General features: G+C 42.8%; 1 protein-coding gene across 1 annotated transcript; it reads right to left on the bottom strand.

Annotated features, from left to right (window-relative positions):
• Positions 1–39: 39 nt before the first annotated feature.
• SFR1 (SWI5 dependent homologous recombination repair protein 1) lies at positions 40–6,092 on the bottom strand. Its single transcript, XM_068111316.2, has 4 exons — positions 5,907–6,092; positions 2,463–2,787; positions 1,660–1,769; positions 40–1,052 (listed from the first exon to the last, which is right to left on the bottom strand). The coding sequence occupies exons 1-4, from the start codon at positions 5,940–5,942 to the stop codon at positions 864–866; spliced, it is 660 nt and encodes a 219-aa protein (XP_067967417.2). The 5' UTR covers positions 5,943–6,092; the 3' UTR covers positions 40–863.
• Between the last annotated feature and the right edge of the window lie 14,233 nt (positions 6,093–20,325).

The raw sequence follows: 20,325 nt of genomic DNA, 5'->3' as shown, positions 1-20,325 counted from the left end.
TTAGATTTTCAGAAGAACAGAAAATGCCACATTCATGGATCCATTTACTGAAAACACTTTTATTTCCTTTTGGATCTTTTACCCTCTTCATGGCAGTTTGCCAGAATCATAAATAGTAACTTTTAAAATCCTGTAACACACAAAGGAGGAAGTGGTGGCTAAAACACTTGAATTAGCATTTTTTAAAGGTAAATAAACAACTTCAAATGACTTGATTGATAAATATAACAGGCAGAATGGTACTCATTCGTGGCTTTTGCAAAACAAATTAATAATTTTTGTTCACATTTTTTTTTCTTTCCTTGAACTAATGAACGACATTCTTGCCATCTGAAATGTCAACAGGAACGGAATTTTGAATTAAACGTTGCATCTTAACATTTTCTGTTCACAAACTACAACTCAACACACACCCCAGCAATCGAGCCGTTCCCCTGCTTCTGCATAACGACCCCAACGCATGAAGCAAAAGTACAACCAAAGTCAAAATGATCGAGCCAGACAAATGCATCTTCAAAAAGGGCAGCAACAGTGTTGATATGTTTGAACCGTCACCGAAGCAAAAGTCCTTTTTCGATGCGACTTCCAAAATTTGCATTTGAGGGCAAATGATCAGCCACATGATGCTTTTGCACGCAGACGACCTCAATGGTAAATTAAAGTGCTTACTGAGCAAACGATATTCATCCTACAACGTGGAGCCCTGACCCAATATTTCCTGGGAGGCGCAACACTCGGATGTCGATTCGAAAGACACGTCGTTGGGCAACAACGGACAATTCGTCAAGGTGCGATTTGAACTTTCAACCGTGGGTCCATTTCCCTGGAGGATGTCAACGTGGCCGTGGCACTTGCGGCCAAATCTAATCGAAAGCATCCTCCGCTGCATTGTAATGGAGGAGGGCAGGATCGATACCCATTCCTGCCATCAGATCACTCAGGCTGGGCTTATGACTTGTGTCATTAATCACTTCCTTCTGGAGGTCATAGAGCAATGACTGGGCGGCTTGACGCCAGCGCCGTGTCAGCTGCTGCAGCTCCGGCAGGTTGTTCTGGGGGCAGTGGATCGGTTTTGTTGTGTGACGTTTCACCACATTACCAGTAGTTGTTAAATTACCAACAGTGACGATCACACCTTATGAGCAAGTGATCAGAAAGAACTCAACCTTTAACCTCAAAGCAAAACATTGTGATTGGTAGAACAAGGATGAAGAAATAATCTTGTAGGTGAAAGCTAGTATCAATATACCTCGGCAGACAGGTAGAACAATGGAATAAATTAACAGGATGTCGATTGAGGTATGCTAACCGGCATGGAAAGCGAGGATAACCTGACGTTTTGAGCATCGACTCTTCGTTGCAGCAAAAGAGGGTTAACACCTGAAATGTCAGCTTCTCCTCACATCCCATGGCGGTTAGCATACCTCAATCAACGTCCTCTTGATTTCATCCATCGCCAGACCAAGGACGTTGGGCTCAAGGTGGGAAGGCAAGAGATTACAAGAAAGATGGAAAGGAATTGAATTGGAAACGATGAAATTCCAAACTCGAGACACCCACCTCAGCATCGTGAGCTCCGAGAGCACATCTCAATCATGCTGCCCGTATGATGCTGTAAAATACAATTCCAAATCATAGAATGCGTCGAAAAGCTCAAACCTTGGTGCGGTACCGTTTCACCATGTGCAGCCGGCGAAGGGTCTCCTCGCGAGCTTGTATTTTCTGAAGAAGCATCATCTCTTTGTTGCATGTCGCACCAAAACCCTCATCTACAATTGGGAAAAGATCGCCGCAAGTAGCTGGACATCATGATACTTTGTAAAGTGTCGTCTACATATTACGTACACAAACTTGTACAATTTTTGACCACACATTCTGCTTTTATCTTGTTTTTACGTCAATCTTCCAGCTTACCCCCCCCCCCATTCCAAGATTATTTTTCTTTACCTTCCCTTCCCCCTCTGTGTATGCGTACACATTGGGATTGTAACCCCGCAAACGTTACCATTTGGTCGGCTGATGCACATGCTACTTGTAAACAGGATATTCAAAACCAATAGGACATCAGCCGAGGAATATGAGGTTTGAACCTGGGATTGCATAATCATGAGCAAATTTAGACAAATGGGAACACAAAACAGGCCAGCCCTTTGGCCCAACATCCCACCTTGTGACCTGTGTCTGGCCTACCAGTTATTGGGACACATCCTCTGATCTTAACATATACTTTAACATCTGACTGACCCACTTAAAATATGTTGGCAAATGGCTTGAACCAACTTGAGAATAGTTATGACACCTGATTTCTACCAAGTTTCATGAAAATACCTTCATCGGTTTCAAAAAGAGTTTGTAACGTGTTCAAGCCGACAGATGAATGAATAAACTCCCCGAAACATCGTCCTAGGTTTGCTAAAAACGAGAACGTTCAGCGAACCAATCGCTAATTTCGTAAGCACTACCTTTGGATTCCACTTGAAGACATCGCCTGGAAGTAGAATTTTGACTGGATGGAGCATCTCGAGAACCAAGTCCACTTTTTGGTGTTCCAAGGACATCCAAAGGATGCTCATCACTGCAGAGGTTGGGTGATGTGGCTAGTGGAGGAAAGGCAGGAGAACCAGGGTTTATGGTCATCCCGGAGGAACATGCAGCTCGAGGTCCTGGAGAGGCATCGGGTAAGCCATCCTGCTGCTGAAACTTAGGATACTTGGCACACAAGTGTGGTGAGGCGTGGAAACTCCGTCGGGATCGTTTTAGTCTCTCTCGCAAAGACGTGCTCATGGCCTGGGGGTATGGTGGATAGGATCATGGTTATCCACTCTCCCACCTCCTCCGTTGATATCAATTATCAACCGGGTTGATAACGACGTTTGTATGCAATCTAGATGAAAACTTATTTCACCTTAATGTAAAGTTGATATCAAGCATCAATAGGTTTTTGTGATGTTGATGTCATTCTTACCTTTTAGCTGTCTAACCTGGGTTTGATGCCCAACCCCACTATAAACTGTTGAATTGGTGCTTTACAGACAGGGTGTGCATCACCAAGTGCACCATCCCTCGGATGGATGTTAAGCCAGGTGTCCTGTCTGTTTGCATTTATGAGCTGGCGGATGTTAAATACAACAACATGCATTTTAAGGCCATTTTCCCTGCCAGAGCGGGGGTTAGCCTTGTGGTCCCCATGACAATCTTCTCCATTTTGCCCTATTTTCTGCATCTCCCCTTGTTAACCCCCTTGTCCGCATTTCGTCTTCCACCATCTTTAGCCAAGTCTTTCTCGGTCTTCCCCATCCTCTACTTCCTTCCACATTCATTTCCATCACTCTTCTCAACCAGTCACTTTCATCCTTCCTCAACACATGACCAAACCATCTCAACCTGTTCCTCTTCACAGCATCAATCACAGGCTCCATTCCCATCATCTTTCGCAATTCATCATTTGTCTTCCTCTTTCTCAACGATACTCCACACATCCACCGAACCATTCGCATTTCCACCCTTTCCAGCCTTCGTTGCTGCTCAACGTTCATTACCCATGTCTCGCTCCCATAAATCATAACACTTCTCACACATGCAGCAATTGCAGCATACACCTTTCCCTTAAACTTTTTATGTACAAAGTCGAGGCGAGACTAGTTTACAGTTTTTATGTACAAAGTCGAGGCGAGGCTCGTGTAAACTTTTTATGTACAAAGTCGAGGCAAGACCAGTGTAAACTTTTTAGGTGCAAAGTCGAGGCGAGACTTGTGTAAACTTTTTAGGTGCAAATTCAAGGCGTGACTAGTGTAAATGTTTTAGGTGCAAAGTCGAGGCGAGACAAGTGTAAACTTTTTATGTAACAAGTCGAGGCGAGACTAGTGTAAACTTTTTATGTAACAAGTCGAGGCGAGACTAGTGTAAACTTTTTATGTACAAAGTCGAGGCAAGATTAGTGTAAACTTTTTATGTATCAAGTCGAGGCGAGACTAGTGCAAACTTTTTATGTACAAAGTCGAGGTGAGACTAGTGTAAACTTTTTATGTACAAAGTCGAGGCGAGACTAGTGTAAACCTTTTATGTACAAAGTCGAGGCGAGACTCGTGTAAACCTTTTATGTACAAAGTCGAGGCGAGATTAGTGTAAACTTTTTATGTACCAAGTCGAGGCGAGACGAGTGTAAACTTTTTATGTACAAAGTCGAGGCGAGACTAGTGTAAACTTTTTATGTACAAAGTCGAGGCGAGATTAGTGTAAACTTTTTATGTACAAAGTCGAGGCGAGACTAGTGTAAACTTTTTATGTACAAAGTCGAGGCGAGACTAGTGTAAACTTTTTATGTACAAAGTCGAGGCGAGACTAGTGTAAACTTTTTATGTACAAAGTCGAGGCGAGACTAGTGTAAACTTTTTATGTACAAAGTCGAGGCGAGACTAGTGTAAACTTTTTATGTACAAAGTCGAGGCGAGATTAGTGTAAACTTTTTATGTACAAAGTCGAGGCGAGATTAGTGTAAACGTTTTATGTACAAAGTCGAGGCGAGACTAGTGTAAACTTTTTATGTACAAAGTCGAGGCGAGGCTAGTGTAAACGTTTTATGTACCAAGTCGAGGCGAGACGAGTGTAAACTTTTTATGTACAAAGTCGAGGCGAGACTAGTGTAAACTTTTTATGTACAAAGTCGAGGCGAGATTAGTGTAAACTTTTTATGTACCAAGTCGAGGCGAGACTAGTGTAAACATTTTATGTACAAAGTCGAGGCGAGACTAGTGTAAACTTTTTATGTACAAAGTCGAGGCGAGACTAGTGTAAACTTTTTATGTACAAAGTCGAGGCAAGACTAGTGTAAACTTTTTATGTACAAAGTCGAGGCGAGATTAGTGTAAACTTTTTATGTACAAAGTCGAGGCGAGATTAGTGTAAACTTTTTATGTACAAAGTCGAGGCGAGATTAGTGTAAACGTTTTATGTACAAAGTCGAGGCGAGACTAGTGTAAACATTTTATGTACAAAGTCGAGGCGAGACTAGTGTAAACTTTTTATGTACAAAGTCGAGGCGAGACTAGTGTAAACTTTTTATGTACAAAGTCGAGGCGAGACTAGTGTAAACTTTTTATGTACAAAGTCGAGGCGAGATTAGTGTAAACTTTTTATGTACAAAGTCGAGGCGAGACTCGTGTAAACTTTTTATGTACAAAGTCGAGGCGAGATTAGTGTAAACTTTTTATGTACAAAGTCGAGGCGAGATTAGTGTAAACTTTTTATGTACAAAGTCGAGGCGAGACTAGTGTAAACTTTTTATGTACAAAGTCGAGGCGAGACTAGTGTAAACTTTTTATGTACAAAGTCGAGGCGAGACTAGTGTAAACTTTTTATGTACAAAGTCGAGGCGAGATTAGTGTAAACTTTTTATGTACAAAGTCGAGGCGAGATTAGTGTAAACTTTTTATGTACAAAGTCGAGGCGAGATTAGTGTAAACTTTTTATGTACAAAGTTGAGGAGAGATGTGTAAACGTTTTATGCAAAATCAAATCTTTCTATGGCAAACCCATTTCTATGGCAATCATTCGTGAAAATATCTCCCGCCGGGCTCTCTCCCCTCAGCCTCGTATTGACTTGTTTCGAACGAACGTTCCACAACAAAAATAAAATTACAAACCTAAGCAGAGAACAACTACATATTGGGAAAACAATCATATCAAGCAAGAAACAATAATTTGAGGGTTAAACAAAAGGCAACTTGCTCATCTCGTGTACTTCAGTGTGAGGTAAAACGAAAAGGGAAGCGAAATGGTTCGTTCACGACTTCACGAGCACACAGACATCAACAACAACTCAATGAACATATTATTGTATTTCACGTCAGTTACGGTTCCTGTAAATACGATAAACTTTACATCAAACAGAGAAAAGGCACCATTACCGTGGGTGTGCGTCGTGGAGTTGTTTCTCCTTCCATGTCTCACAATACACGCTTCCTATTGGAAGAAAATAAATATTACAACAATAATTAAATAATGAACAGATAAAAACCTGAAGCAAAATTCCCGCGCCGAGAAAGCGGGAACTACTCGGAGTAGTTGTTGTTTTATTGCGCTTCCTTATTTCTGATGGAGCCACAACTGTTGACGTTTCTTATTAATATCGTTATTTATAAATTACGAAGTCATTGACTCAATAAATTCTCTTTTTCTGTAATTATTCATACCTTTAACTTCTGTCACTCTTAACCTGTAATTGTTTTTAATATTCGGTAGAATATACTCTTCTTCCTCATTTATCCGCAACTCAGACCGGAAATGTTTATCAGTTTCAAACGGCTGAACGGCAATGGTTTTTCCCTTCTTTTGGTAATGATGAAATGGTTCAAAATATTACGCATGAATAAGATTATTACCTTGCTAAGTGTTTTCTCTAAATATGCTGTCCTTATTTTAAATTTAACATTTTAAATAATGTCGCTCTTTTTCTTTGATTTCTATATGGCGGTGTAAAAACAACAAAACCCATGGCGGTGTAAAAGCTTCAAAACCCATTGCGATGAAAAGCTAATTTTTCAAATCTCTTAGTTAAAGTATATTCGTGTTACAAATGTATAAATAACAAATTCACCTCTTGTATAAAAGTTGTAACATTGGGACATGTTTTAAATAAATGAATGATGGAGATCGATGCAGGTTATGATTCATCCAGTTGAATTAAATCAGTAAAAGTTTATAAATGCAAAAGCTGTGGCTTTTGCAATTTATTATAAACTTTTACTGAATGATGGAGATGTTCATTTAGTATTCCGCAAAATGCGTCGCCAATGTGCAGTTCACATTGCCCCTCTTGTTCAAATCGGTAAATGGTTCGATTTGAAGGGTGAGTGGTGGTTGGTGGATCCAAAAATAAGAACTCGTCTTTGTAATTTGACATGATTTAAGCATTTTTTCATTTCACTTATTATTTCATTACAAATACAGTAAATTAGGATATATAAATTGCACCCTTGCAGAATTGCTAAAAAGTGAACTAAATCACATATTAACCATTCCCCTGCACCATCCATTATAATAGGAGTGGGGTCGACGAAGAAGAGGCCAGGTATGACATTGGATCTCTGGTTCGTATAAACATCGCCCATGAACGCAGGTACACACAAGGATTACAAACCTAATGTCCTCTGGGTCCTCAAACCTAAGGTATTCGGGGTACTCTGGGTCTTGGGTTATTTTGTGTCCTCTGGGTCTTTTGGGGTTCTGGGTATCTGGGTGGGGTATTTTGTGTCTTCAGGGTCTTTTGGGTCTCTGGGGTCTTTTGAGTCCTCTGGGTTTTAGGGTATTAAAGGGTGTTAGGGTTCCAAAGGCTCTAAAGTGTTTTCGTTGTCTTAAGACTTAAGGGGTCTTCAGGCTTTTAGGGGTTTTAGGATATTTGTGGGTCTTCATGGTCTTAATGGGTCTCAGGGCTGTAAGTGTTCGAAAGGGTCTGAGGGGTCGTACAGGTTATTGGGGTTACTAAGGGTCTATTATAATTAATACACATACTCTCGTTTTGTGCGGACCAACAAAAAACAAACAAACGGTCCCAAATACCATGGCGGTGTAAACCTCTCCTCCAGCGAGGGTAACTAGAAAGGTAATACCTCCGCCAGACTCTACAGTTTATGTTTTGCATCCCACTCTGAATTGAACTAAAACCTAATCGACTTGCTCTTGTCACCTAACCAACTCTTCCACCGGGTATTGGCATAATCCATCCAAAACTTTTTGAAATATTGTGCAATATATCATTTTTGGCCCTTTCACTCAATGGTGAAGAATCACTTAAAAATTAAAATAATTCTTGTATCCGGATCCGTATTTGGATCTTCACCAAAATCGAATCTATTTGTCCTGGAACACACAATCAAACCGGCTTCGTGAAATATAGTGGAATCAAACTGGCTACCATGATCTGAAGTGTCGGTTGAAGGAACACCAAAACGTGAGATCCAGGTGTGGACAAAGGCCCTGGCAAGTCAGCAAATAGAGGTACCCGTTCGATGGTGGTCGGGGACCAACGATATCCACATGAACCCTGTCGAAACTACTATCCGGTGTTGAAAAGCAACCAAGTGGTGCGACAGTATGGCATTGGATCTTTGAGCGTTGGCATTGGAGACATTGCTTGGCCCAACAGCACTCGTCGTCGTTGATGTGTGGCCAGATGTAGCGTGTGGTGACGGGTCGCTGGGTTGCTTGAATACCTGGGTACATGAGTGAGTGAAAATTGTCGAAGAGTGTACGACGGAATGCTGCAGGACCGAAAGGGTATGACTGTCCCGTCGACGTATCACACACGAGGGTAGTGTTTTTCCCTGGGAGTGGTACCTCACAAAATGCAAGCGAACCTGCTACAGAATGTAGACGATGGAGCACCATGTACTCCCACTGCGCCCGTGTACTCCGACTGTGCTGCTGCAATTGCATTAAAACTGATGGCCAGTGTGCTGGAAGAAAACAACGGCAATACCGCGATGCGTGAGAGAGCGTTGGCCACCGTGTTCACAATTCCTTTGATGTGCCGGATGTTGGTGGTGAATTTCAAGATATAACTGAGTTGGCGAAGTGTTTGAGGAGAGTCAGAGTCCGAGTGGGTGTATAGAGCGACAGTTAAAGGGTTGTGGTCAGTCAGGACAGAGAATTGCCTGGCCTCTAAGAAGTGGCGGAAGTGCTTGATGACGAGATATACAGCGAGTAATTCCTGATCGAAGTGGCTGTACTTGCTCTCAGTTGGTTTCAGAGCTTTATAGAAGGCCAGTGGACGCCAGTCGGCATCGACGAAATATTGAAGAGCCGCACCCACGACTACCTCAGACGCGTCTACCATCAAACATGTTGGCACCTCTGGCTTTGGATGAATCAGGAGTGAACCGTTGGCCAGTGCGTCTTTGATGGTGTGGAAGGCTGACAAGTTTGGCTCCACCCATCAGAACATTTCTGGTGCTTATCACCAGTAGGCCTGACTTTACCTATGGCACAAATTGCATGATTCAAAAGGGCAAAATACAGTTTGGGACAGAAAAAAATTGACGAAAAACACGACCAGCAAAGCAAGAATTAAAATAAAACAGGGAAACAATGTATCTGGTCATGGAAACTTACCTTGGCTGAACTGGAATGTGCAGCTGCCTATGAGGACCATCAAATGGGAATTTGAGCATCTCACCTCCTCTCCATGACACCCAAAAGCCAATGACAAAGCTGAGTCTGCCATCAAAATTGTAATGAACCTGTGCAAGAAAGCTACATGTGATAGCAATGACCGCTGGAAGACCATACTCAAGTGGAGGAACATATCGACGGAGGGCATGGCTGGCAGCTCTGCGCAACTCTTGATGTCAAGAAGGCTGAAGACGTCTTATTTGTGGCCAACAAGTTGCTCGAGCCTTGTGTCATTCCAGGTGTCTTGTAGATACTGCGTCAAAAAAAAGCAGATATTCAAGCTCACCTTGGACAGGTCAGCCAGAGACTTACCTGAGCTGAATGTTCGTGAATACATCCACATCAAATCACTGCATGGAGACCAGACAGGTCGCTGGAAAGTAGGAACCTGTGTACAACAGGTTGCCCGACGCCTCAATCTCATGGATGTGAAATGGATGTGCCCTCTATCGCCACAATCACGTGAACCTGAGAGTGGCCAAGTAAGTACCAACTCCCTATCATGGACAGCCCTTGGATGGGCTAGCAAAGAGATGCAGCCTGAGCATCGCAAGACCTGATGTGCAATGTGGAGACAAAACTGCCATTGAGACCGTGGGTTGTAGTGTTGAGAAATTGGTATGGGTGAGCACACCAGCCGGGAGGACGTCTTTCACACCCTCAACACCGGCTGAGGTCAAAGATCCTCCCTCACACAGACGTCCTGGTTTTTCCCGCAGTGGAAGACTGTCAAGACCCCCAAACAGACCCAATTTCTGAACGGTTACAACAACAAGGACATTTATTAGTTTGATGTGACTTATGGTTGAACTGTTCAGCTCATGGGTATAAAAAAAATTAAAAAAATTACACCATGGGTGTTAGCTGGTTTTGTAACACCGCCAAGTGGATGACTTGTATCACATTGCAATACTGTGTACATGTAGATCCGGAGTCCGGATTCACCTACCTGGACGTGCAACATGGCTTACCTTTGATATAAGCATCTGAAACTCTCTCCGTCCAATTGTCACTTAAGGGCTGGTGAGACCTGTTGTGTTGTGGTCCATCTTTACCACAAGATGGAGCTCGCTGTTTGTTAATTTCAGAGCAGTGTGTCGTGAGTTTATATATTCAAGGAGAAAATAAAATAAGTCATGCAAAACGCTGCATTTTGCCCATTGCTTTTGTGCAATCCCTCTTGTTTTTGGTGTAACTATACGCATGGTGCTTGTGGGGCACGTGATAAATGCTGATTAAAATCTGCACAGAAATGGCCTTGATGGGACACGAATTTGTGGCTACACATAAGCGAAAATGTACACAAGGAACTTTGGTACAGGATGATGGGGAGGAAGAGGCCATCCAGCCCATCATGCCTGTGCTGCACGCCTGCACCAACCCCAGTATTTTCACCCATCCGCACACAAGCTACTTAGATGTCCTGCCAATATCCCATACCCCTCCCATCTCCAAGGAATCCAGGTACCTACAGTGGGGCCAAAAATCTTGTGAACCCTTTAGAATTTTCTGTATTTCTGCATAAAGTAGACCTAAAATGTGATGGCGGAAAGGATGGCAGTCCAGAGGGAGTGGTGGGATGGGAGGAGTGATGGTAAGGGATGGGAGGACAGATGGGAAGGGGTGGTGTGGGAGTCTGGAGGGAGAGGAAGGGGTGGGATGAGGGAGGTAAGGGGTGGGTTAGGAGTCCGAAGGGAGTGGGATGGGAGGAAGGAGGGGAAAGGGTGGGGTGGCAGTCTGGAAGGGGGGGGGAGGTAGGTTGGGAGGAGGAGGAAGGGAGAGGGATGGGAGGAGGAGGAAGGGAGTGGGAAGGGAGGAGGCGAAAGGGTGAGGTGGGAATCCGGAGGGAGGGGGTCAGAGAAGGGGAGGGGGCGAGAGCGGTGGGAGCCTGGAGGGAGGGGTTGTGGGGTGGAGGGAGGGGAAAGAGTGTGACGAGGGCTGAGAAAGGGGTGTGGAAATCCAGAGGGAAGGGGTGGAAGGAGGGACCCGGCGTTGCTCAAAAACGTCGCTAGTCCGTTGCTAGATCAAACCTTTGCTAGTAATAAAGAGAATATGATTTTTAAAATCGTGCACAAAAATATCCTTTTTAAATTTATTTGTTGAGCAAAACAATCCAATATTAAATTTCTTTGTCAGAAAAAGTTTGTGCACCTCTAAGTTAATCAGCTCCATAAAGGGGGTAATGTTGGGATGACAATCTGGAGTGATTTTGGGTGGCCCTGCCCTATATGAAAGACAAACTTTGTCACCATCAGAGTCCAGTCTTCACCATACAGGATTGTGGAAGTGTGTCATGCCCTGATCAAAAGAGATATCTGAGGATCTCATCAGTCTGGAAAAGGTTACAAAACCATTTCTATCTTGATGGTACAGTATTCATAGAATACTTACTTCGCACAGTCTTGAGAAGGACTTGATGTGAGCCAACTCTTCTGGTTTTTTTTTCTTTGATCCAATATGGCTGCCAGACCACGTGACTGATGACATAAATATTTACATTCTCCAATATAATTATTACGGAGATCAAACTCAATAAATTTCAATCTGTTCAGACTAAGCGTTGCACTTGTTGAATTATATCGTCATAATTAAGGCACCAATGACATCATCATTAGAACAGTTATTCAGCATGCAGAGTTCTTTACAATGAGCCACGTTTCAATTTTTCCCATAGAACGGTTTCAGAGATATACAGGTGCAACGTTTTTCGGTTTCTCCAAGATGGCGTCCGTACCACGTAACTGATGACGTCATAATTATAATAAAAAAATATACAGGAGGAAGCGCTCTTATGGTGAAAATTCCACGTCCTTCAGACCAACAGTTGCAGAGAGGAAAAAAATTCGTACTAATTGGATCAGGTGTTGTACTTGTCGAATTATGACAGCATAATGAAGGTAACGATGACATCATCATTAACATATTTGATTTCCTCCTAGAGTACCTGACAATGAACCACTTTCAATTTTTTTCCAATGAGCGGTTTCGGAGATATCGAGGTGCAAAGTTTTTCCAAGATGGCATCCATACCACTTAATCTATGACGTCATAATTATCACTAAAAAAATCTACAGGAGACGCTCTTCTCATGCAAAATTTCATGTCATTTGGACCACAAATGCTTGCTGAGAAAATGCAATTTTAAAAATACTAACACGTACGTATGCCATACGTATGTACTGTACGTTCATGACATGTACGTACGCACGCAAACCGATCGCTTAACCCTGCATTTCGCTTCACGAGTGCAGGGTAACTAGAACGGCACTCAGTAGAAAGCATACATACCTCCACAGGGCTAAACAGTTTACATTTTCCATCCCACTGATAGGCCCGAACTGGATCTGGATAACCAACTCATCTACCAAGTTTTGTCATAGGTCGTCCACAACTTCTACCAAGTGAAATATCACGCTATATATCGTTTTTGGCCCCATCACTCAATGGTGAAGAATCACTTCAAATAATCAAAAAATATTGTATCCGGGTCCGCATTCGGATCTTCACCAAGCTCACCTTCGGTCACGGAGGTAAATATGTTGAGCTCCACCAATCCACTGTCAGGCAGAGAGTGCACAAACGGAGAAAATTCAACACCATTGTTTACTCTTTCCAGGACACTCCAAGAACAAAGGGTACAATAATTATCCAGGAGATCACAAATAACCCCAGGGTAATGTCTAAGGATCTGTATGTCTCTCTTGCATTGGCTAATCTCAGTGTTCATGAGTGCACCATCAGGAAAACTCTGAACAATAATGGTGCTCTTTATCTATTATTAGGACTTAGATGAAGATTTGATCACATTTTAGGTCAAATTTATGCAGAAATACAGAAAATTCTAAAGGTTTTACAAACTTTTTCTCACAACTGTATATTGTTATGGATTCGTCACTTCCATTGTTGTGGTTTTCATCCACTGTAAATATTTTTGATTCCATGTACTATTATTGTTTTCAAAAGGTTTATTGTTTATGAACTGTTTTTAAAAGGTGAAAAAGTTAGTGTTAAAAGAAACCGGAAACCGGATCGGGAACCGGACGACGACGAAGAGGGAAGAGGAAAAAAGATGGCGGAGCGAGTGGAGTCGGACAAGAAGCATAGTTGCTTTGCGGTCTGGAGCGAACATTGGCGAGCAAGAGTCACGAGTGAACTTTGGGTTTCCCAGGAAAGGGATTCCTGCGACAGAGTTGTTATCGCTGTGACAGATTAACCTGCGTGTCAGGTTTTGCGGTCGATTCCGAAGAGAATCATCGTCGGGCCATTACGTCTCGAGTACGGGCCGTCGGCCATTTTGACTCACGCGCTTTGCGTGTCGAGCAAGTTTTCTTTGCTTCGCTTCAGCTGTTTTCACCGCTTTCAGACGTTTATCTGGTGTGTGTGTGTGCAACGCGGATTTTGAAGGTAAATCTGAGGTTCGCCGACTGTGAGCCGTGAAACGTCCATACCCGAGGGTGTGATTTCCCAGACGCCTGGAGGGCGCCTTTGGATTTCCCAGTCGCCTTGAGGGCGCCTTTGTGCAACTTTGGCCGCATGACTGTGACTGTCATCCGAACGGGATTCTGATCTCGATTGGACATCGTTCTGACGATCGCTGGAGCGGATCGACTTTGGCTTGAAGCCAGAACAACTTTGGCTTGAAGCCGGGAATAGAGACATTGGGAATCTTCTTATTTTTGCTCACTTGGAGCACAGTGAGTTATATTGTACGAACCTGATGGTATCATCATAGGAATGATATACTATTTGTTGTGCAATTGATTACTATTGTTTTTGTGTTGTTATTCTTGTGTGACCTTAATACAATATTTGTTTGTAAGTAACAATTGGTGTGGCTTCACCATTGATCTTTGACATAGAGAATAACACATTTTTCTGCCGTGACTCCTCTCGGGGCTCGGAGGTACACCATGACCAAGGGGTTGGGGAGGAGCACGTAACAATATATAATTCCAATTTTATCCTATCCACCCCTCCACTGCACCTCTTTTGCTGGGAGACCATTCCATGCATTAATCTTCTCTCCCATTGAAAGACCGCTGACTTAAAACTGTCATAACTCTCCTCTAGTTTACCCTCAAGCTCTGTCCCCTGGTCCAAACACTGTCCATTTTTCTGAAAAACTCCACTGCACCTATGTTGTCCACACCCTTCAATGACAACTATAGAGGACGCCTCTTCACGGTGGTTGTACCCCCAATGTAAGTGAGGAGCCAAATCTTCCCCATTCTTCCCTGCTGCCCGGATTTGTCAGGGAGCGCGGTCAAAGTGCCGATCTGTCCACACGGACTGGCCCTTTCCCTCTTTCTCTCTCTAACTCTGTCGTGACCCAAACTTTGTGAAGGTGGGGTACACCATCCTGGATGTGGGGGAACTCTGGGTCGCTCCTGGGACATCAACAGACTGTCTCCGTGCTGCGGGCTTGTTCAAGAGAACTGAGCAACAACAAGAGAACAAGAGAGAAAGAATGGGCCATAGAACAACAACACCTTCCATTGGCTTAAACATCTCAATCAGATCCCCTCGTAATCACCTCCTATGCAATGTATAAAGTCCTGCCTCCTTCAAATGTTCCTCACAGCTTAGTCTCCAGCTATCCCTGGAACATAGTAACTCGATGCTGTAGTCTGTACTTTCTCTATGGCAGCAGAATCCTTTATGGCAGGTGATTTATGAAATAAACTCTCGGAAAAGAGATCTCTTATGCTATGCCATCCTATGTGGGGCAGTGTTGATCCGTTGCTATGACACTCACTGGATGAAAATCCAATATATCCTTGAAGCTGATGTGACTGTTTGTGTCTGGTAAGATTCTGTGTAAGACGCTGTCCTTGATGCTTCAGATGTCTCGTCTGTGGGAGGTGGCACTGCTGCATGATGTGCTGTATTGCACTGTGTGGGAGCACGCTGAAGTCAGAGAGTTGTGTTTCTTATTTCTTACTTGCAAAATCGATGATTTTTCAAGTATATTGGTTGGTCTTGTGTGTTATTTATTCTGTCTGTTTGTTTGTTGGTATGTCATTCGCCTACAGGTCACAATTCCAAACCAATTGTAATGTAACTTTACCAGGTTGTAGAAGAGGTCACAACTGAGAAGCCCATTGATTTTGAGGTCAAAGGTCATCTTGAGGTCAAATTTCTAAAATCGTCATTTTTCATCTGATAGACTTGAAAATTTAACTGCAATTGCATTGTGCTTCAGTGAATTGGGAAACCTACTATTTTTGAGGTCAAAAGGTCAAAGGTCAAGCCAAGGTCAAACTTCTAAAATCATTCATTTTCATCTGAAAAATAATAAATTTTAATCTGATTGACCCGAACTTTGATTAAGATCATCAATTTTAATCTTAATGCAATGGACAATTTGATGTATCCATGGCAATTTTTTTCAGGGCGTCGGGAGGGGGGATGGATTTTGCAAGTATCGTGCTCTGCATGACGTCTTTCTTGTTTATTTTCTTTATCGTCCTCGTTTAAACATTTCCAAACATTTTGTGCAGTCACATGGAGCCAATGTGTGAACTTATTTGGTGAACCTGCATGGAAAGATCATTTATTTATTTTTAAAATTATCTTGTATTGCATGTTGTATGGACCTGCGTAGGATCTCACAAGATGAATATCACATGTGGCGATGACATTAAAAGTCATTCCTGCACTTCAACTTGAATCGCAGGCAGTGAGCATGCAAGACGTACTGATATTGGATTTATTAATTAATATATTTTGACCAGAAGTCATTCCATCATAAGACAATATATGGAATATAGTTGTTTGCCCAGGCCCACTCTGGGGCCCTTTTTCTCATCATCTCATCATTCTTATACTGAACACATCTTCAATCTGGCATCATTTGGACTTTTGCCATCATGCCAAGCCATTGTCTCATAACATGTAGTTGATCGGGGTACACGTTTCTCATTATTTCTCATGTTATGGGGTATTCTTCACTGATGTGCTGTCAAATTGTCCACTTTTGATCAGGCTCTCTTCAATGCTTTGGAGACAGACTAGGCCTTGAGCATACAGTATTTGGAATTTTGTGCCATTTGTCTGATATTGAGAACCTGCTGTTGTGACCACCAACAGGCCTGCTTCTCGGTAGCCCATCATCTAACACATCTTCTAATCCTGGTCCACCTGCTCTCACTTTCCCTATTGTGAATCATCCAGAGCAGGCAGACTATGCAAACATTATCTACACTATTTACAATGCCTATAGAAAGTCTACACCCCCTTTCAAAATTTTCACCTTTTGTTGCCTTATAGCCTGGAATTAATTGCATTAAATCAGACTTTTTCCACCTTTATTTACACATCATAAACCACAACTTCCAAGTGAAAAAATATTCTACAAATTTTAGAAAATTAATTAAAAATACAAAACTAGAATAGCTTGGTTGGATAAGTGTCTAACCCCTTATAATAGCAATTGAAAATTAACTCAGGTTTAACCAATCACCTTCAAAATTACACACCAAGTTAATTAGCCTCTACCTGTGTTAAATTGCAGTGATTTTTGATTATTTCGGAATAAAATCAGCTGTTTCTGTTGGTTTCCTCTACTGGGTAGTGCATTTCACAGCAAAGACTCAACCATGAGCACCAAGGAGCTTTCAAAAGAACTCTGGGATAAAGTACTGGAAAGGTTCAGGCACATATCAGAGGATGGGTATAAAAATATTTTAAAGGCCTTGAATATCCCTTGGAGCACAGTCTAGACAATCATTAAGAAGTGGGAGGAGTATGGCACCACCAAGACCCTGCCTAGATCAGGCCATCCCTCCAAACTGGATGACCAAGCAAGGAGGAGACTGATCAGAGAGGCCCCCAAGAGGCCAATGGCAACTTTGAAAGAGCTACAGGCCTTTATGGCAAATACTGGTCACTGTGTACATGTGACACCAATATCCCAAGCACTCTACAAGTCTGGCCTGTGGGTAGGGTGTGCAAGAAGGAAGACATTACTAAAAAAAAAGCCCACCTTGAGTCCTATTTGAGATATGCAAAAAACCTCTCCATATATTCTGAAGCAATGTGGCAAAAAGTTTTGTGATCTGACGAAGCCAAGATGGAACTTTCTGGGCCAAAAGCAAAACGTTACGTTTGGCGCAAACCCATCACAGCACATCACCCAAAGAACACCATCCCTACTGTGAAGCATGGTGGTGGCAGCATCATGTTATGGGGATGTTTCTCATCAGCAGGGACTGGGGCACTTATCAGGATAGGAGGGAAAATGGATGGAGAAAAATACAGAAAAATCCTGGAGGAAAACCCGCTGCCATCTGCAGGAAAGCTGAACTTGGGAGGGAAGTTCACCTTTGAGCATGCCAACGACCCGAAGCACACAGCCAAAGGTACACTGGAATGGCTAAGGAACAAAAAGATAAATGTCCTTGAGTGGCCCAGTCAGAGCCGTGACTTAAATCCAATCGAAAATCTGTGACATGACTTGAAGATTGCTGTCCATCACGCTCCCCACACAACTTGACTGAGCTTGAACAGTTTTCTTTGTTTTTTTTTGTTTTTACAGACGAATGGGCAAATATCACCCAATCAAGGTGTGCAAAGTTGGTAGAGACCTATCCCAACAGAATCAGAGCTGTAATTGCTGTCAAAGGTGCTTCTACCAAGTATTAACTCAGGGGGGGCAGACACTTAACCAAGCTATTCTAGTTTTGTATTTCAATTAACTTTCTGAAATTTGTAGAGTTTGTTTTTCACTTGGAGGTTGTGGGTTACAATGTGTAAACAAAGGTGGGAAAAGTCGCATTTAATGCATTTTAATTCCAGGATATAAGGCAACAAAAGGTGACAATTTCTAAAGGGGGTGTAGACTTTCTATCGGCACTGTATATTGCTCGATCGCCGGAAGAGCCTGGCAGGATGGGTGAGAGGTACACACACTCATTTCGAAGCTGTCTAGCCTAGGTTTGAATCCCAAACCCAGCTATAAACTGTTATTCTGGTGTCTCACAGGCAGGGTGATTCATCAATGTGTGTGCCATCCCTTGGATGGACGTTAAACCTGGGCGTCCCGTCTACCAGCATTCGTTGGTGGAGGATAAAGACCCCATGGTGTCCTTCATGAAGAATAAGTGAGCTATCTCCAACACCACGAACAAATTCCAAATTCAATGGCAAACCACCCAGTATAACCTCTGCCACGAAACAGCTTCAGCAGCACCAAAGCGATGTAACTGGGTTATGGTGCATCAGATGAACAGTGGGAAGGCCAATTTAATTTATCCTGTGCATATCAAGCCATCTGTCCATCTCTGGAAGTCGTTCTCAAATGTTCAAATTATGCAGTCACTAGCATGATGTTCCCATGTCCTCGTGGTGTGCCTGAGTTCCTACAACTTTAAATGGACCTCACACAAAGTGTTGTCTAGCCCCCCCTCCCCCCCCCCCCCCCCCACCAACAACCCACCCTCACCACCACCGTCCTCACTGTTGCTTTGCTTTTTAATGGATAAGAGACACCTGGTAGCTTAATCTTAAAAGTAATTACCAAGCATTGGAATAAAAGGCTTCATAATCCTTCATGGAAAGCAGTCTATACCGTACTGTGGAAAGATTTAAAAGTTGTGATGTTTTTTTCCCCCTTTAATGGATTCTCTATTCAATCACTCAAATGTGCTGCATACTCCTGACACGGTGTCAGTGCTGTCATGGCAGCTCCTGGGCAAAGGTTATGCTACGGATTTCCATTACCTTCCCTGCAGTCAGTCAGGGAAGACATCTGAAATTTGTTCTGGGTGCCGATGATAAAGCGACTACTTTTTCAGGAACGACAGTGTGGGATCTTTAAAGACTACAGACCTACACACCAATACATCGCCCCACTCGCTGCGGTGACACTAGTTAATCGCTGCTTCAAGATTCAAACCCAGGCGAGGTAGCTCCAAGGTGAGTGCGAACACCTCTAAGTAATCCTGCCAACCCACATGCCATATTAGCAACCTTTAAAAGGAAACGGGTTTTTATCAAGTTATGTATGCCAGCGGTGCACAAAAGCTTCCACCACAATCGAAAGGAGCCGACGACCATGTGAAATCGGAATTGGTTTTCAAATATAATCCGAGGCATCCCATCGACCTCTGGCGGAGAAGTGAAATTCTTGGCAAGACAGTCGTGTTACATGCAGGAGCCGGGACGAGTCTTTCAGCTGCAAGACTGTTCTCAACGGGATTTTTAAAAAATAAATGGCACCATTTCTGAGGTTCGCACCTGCAATCGCATCTCTGCAGACTTTTGCGTAAAGTTGAGAAGCAAAGTTGTCGTGATGGGAATTGAAAAAGACTTGCCTTGAACTCTTTGATTTGACTGAAATTTCTTTCTCTTGCATTTTTTTCGTTCCTGTGAACGTGTCACAATGAAACCTGCGGTGTTGGGCACCCCATCGGACGCAGATATTTGAGTGTTTGTTTAATTATGAACATTGTTGCTCACTTATTTATGACTTGTCAAAATCCATTCCTCATAAGAGGCTTGGGTGTTCTGAAAGTGATGTTTTCGGTGTTGATTGCTGTAAACAATGGCTTTATACCTGAGACATGCCTGCCTTTTTCCTACTACCTGCCTCTTTACGTGTTGTCGTTGCAGATAGGTGTATATATAGTAACGGTCATGAGGGTCTTCAAGACCGTAGCACCATCAGGCATGTAAGGGCCGAGAAGGCCTCCACGTCCACCTGGATAATTTCGGAGCAAATCAGTCTCGGGTCCATGACTTCGGCGAATTTGCCAACACGAAATCTGAGCGAAGATTTGTGAGCAATTCCCTCATGGATGCACTTTAAAACGCGGTCCTGAAACTGCCCAACTTAACGGGATAATCTGCCAAATTTAGGTACTTTACTGGTATACTTAACACTTAAAGTTGTACATATATATATTTGTGGGAACGTCTGAAACAGCGTTGGGAAGCACTTCCCGACCAATATTTGATTTCCATTGTAGAAAGAATGCCACGAGTGTGTTCGGCGGTTATATCTGCAAAAGGTGGACACTTTGCCGAGTCAAAAATGTAAATTAAATTTTGTTAAACAAAATGAGTACGATTTCTTTTTTTATCTCCAATTGTTTATTTGTTCTATGCTTAATTTCAGAGAATATTGAGAAATTAAACCGTAAATTTCAATAAAAACTG

This window comes from Myxine glutinosa, chromosome 3 (assembly GCF_964187855.1).
Source record: "Myxine glutinosa chromosome 3, kmMyxGlut1.1, whole genome shotgun sequence".
Classification (NCBI taxonomy): Eukaryota; Metazoa; Chordata; class Myxini; order Myxiniformes; family Myxinidae; genus Myxine; species Myxine glutinosa.
The sequence above is the reverse complement of the archived record's forward strand: the minus strand, read 5'-3'. Positions and strand labels throughout refer to the sequence as shown.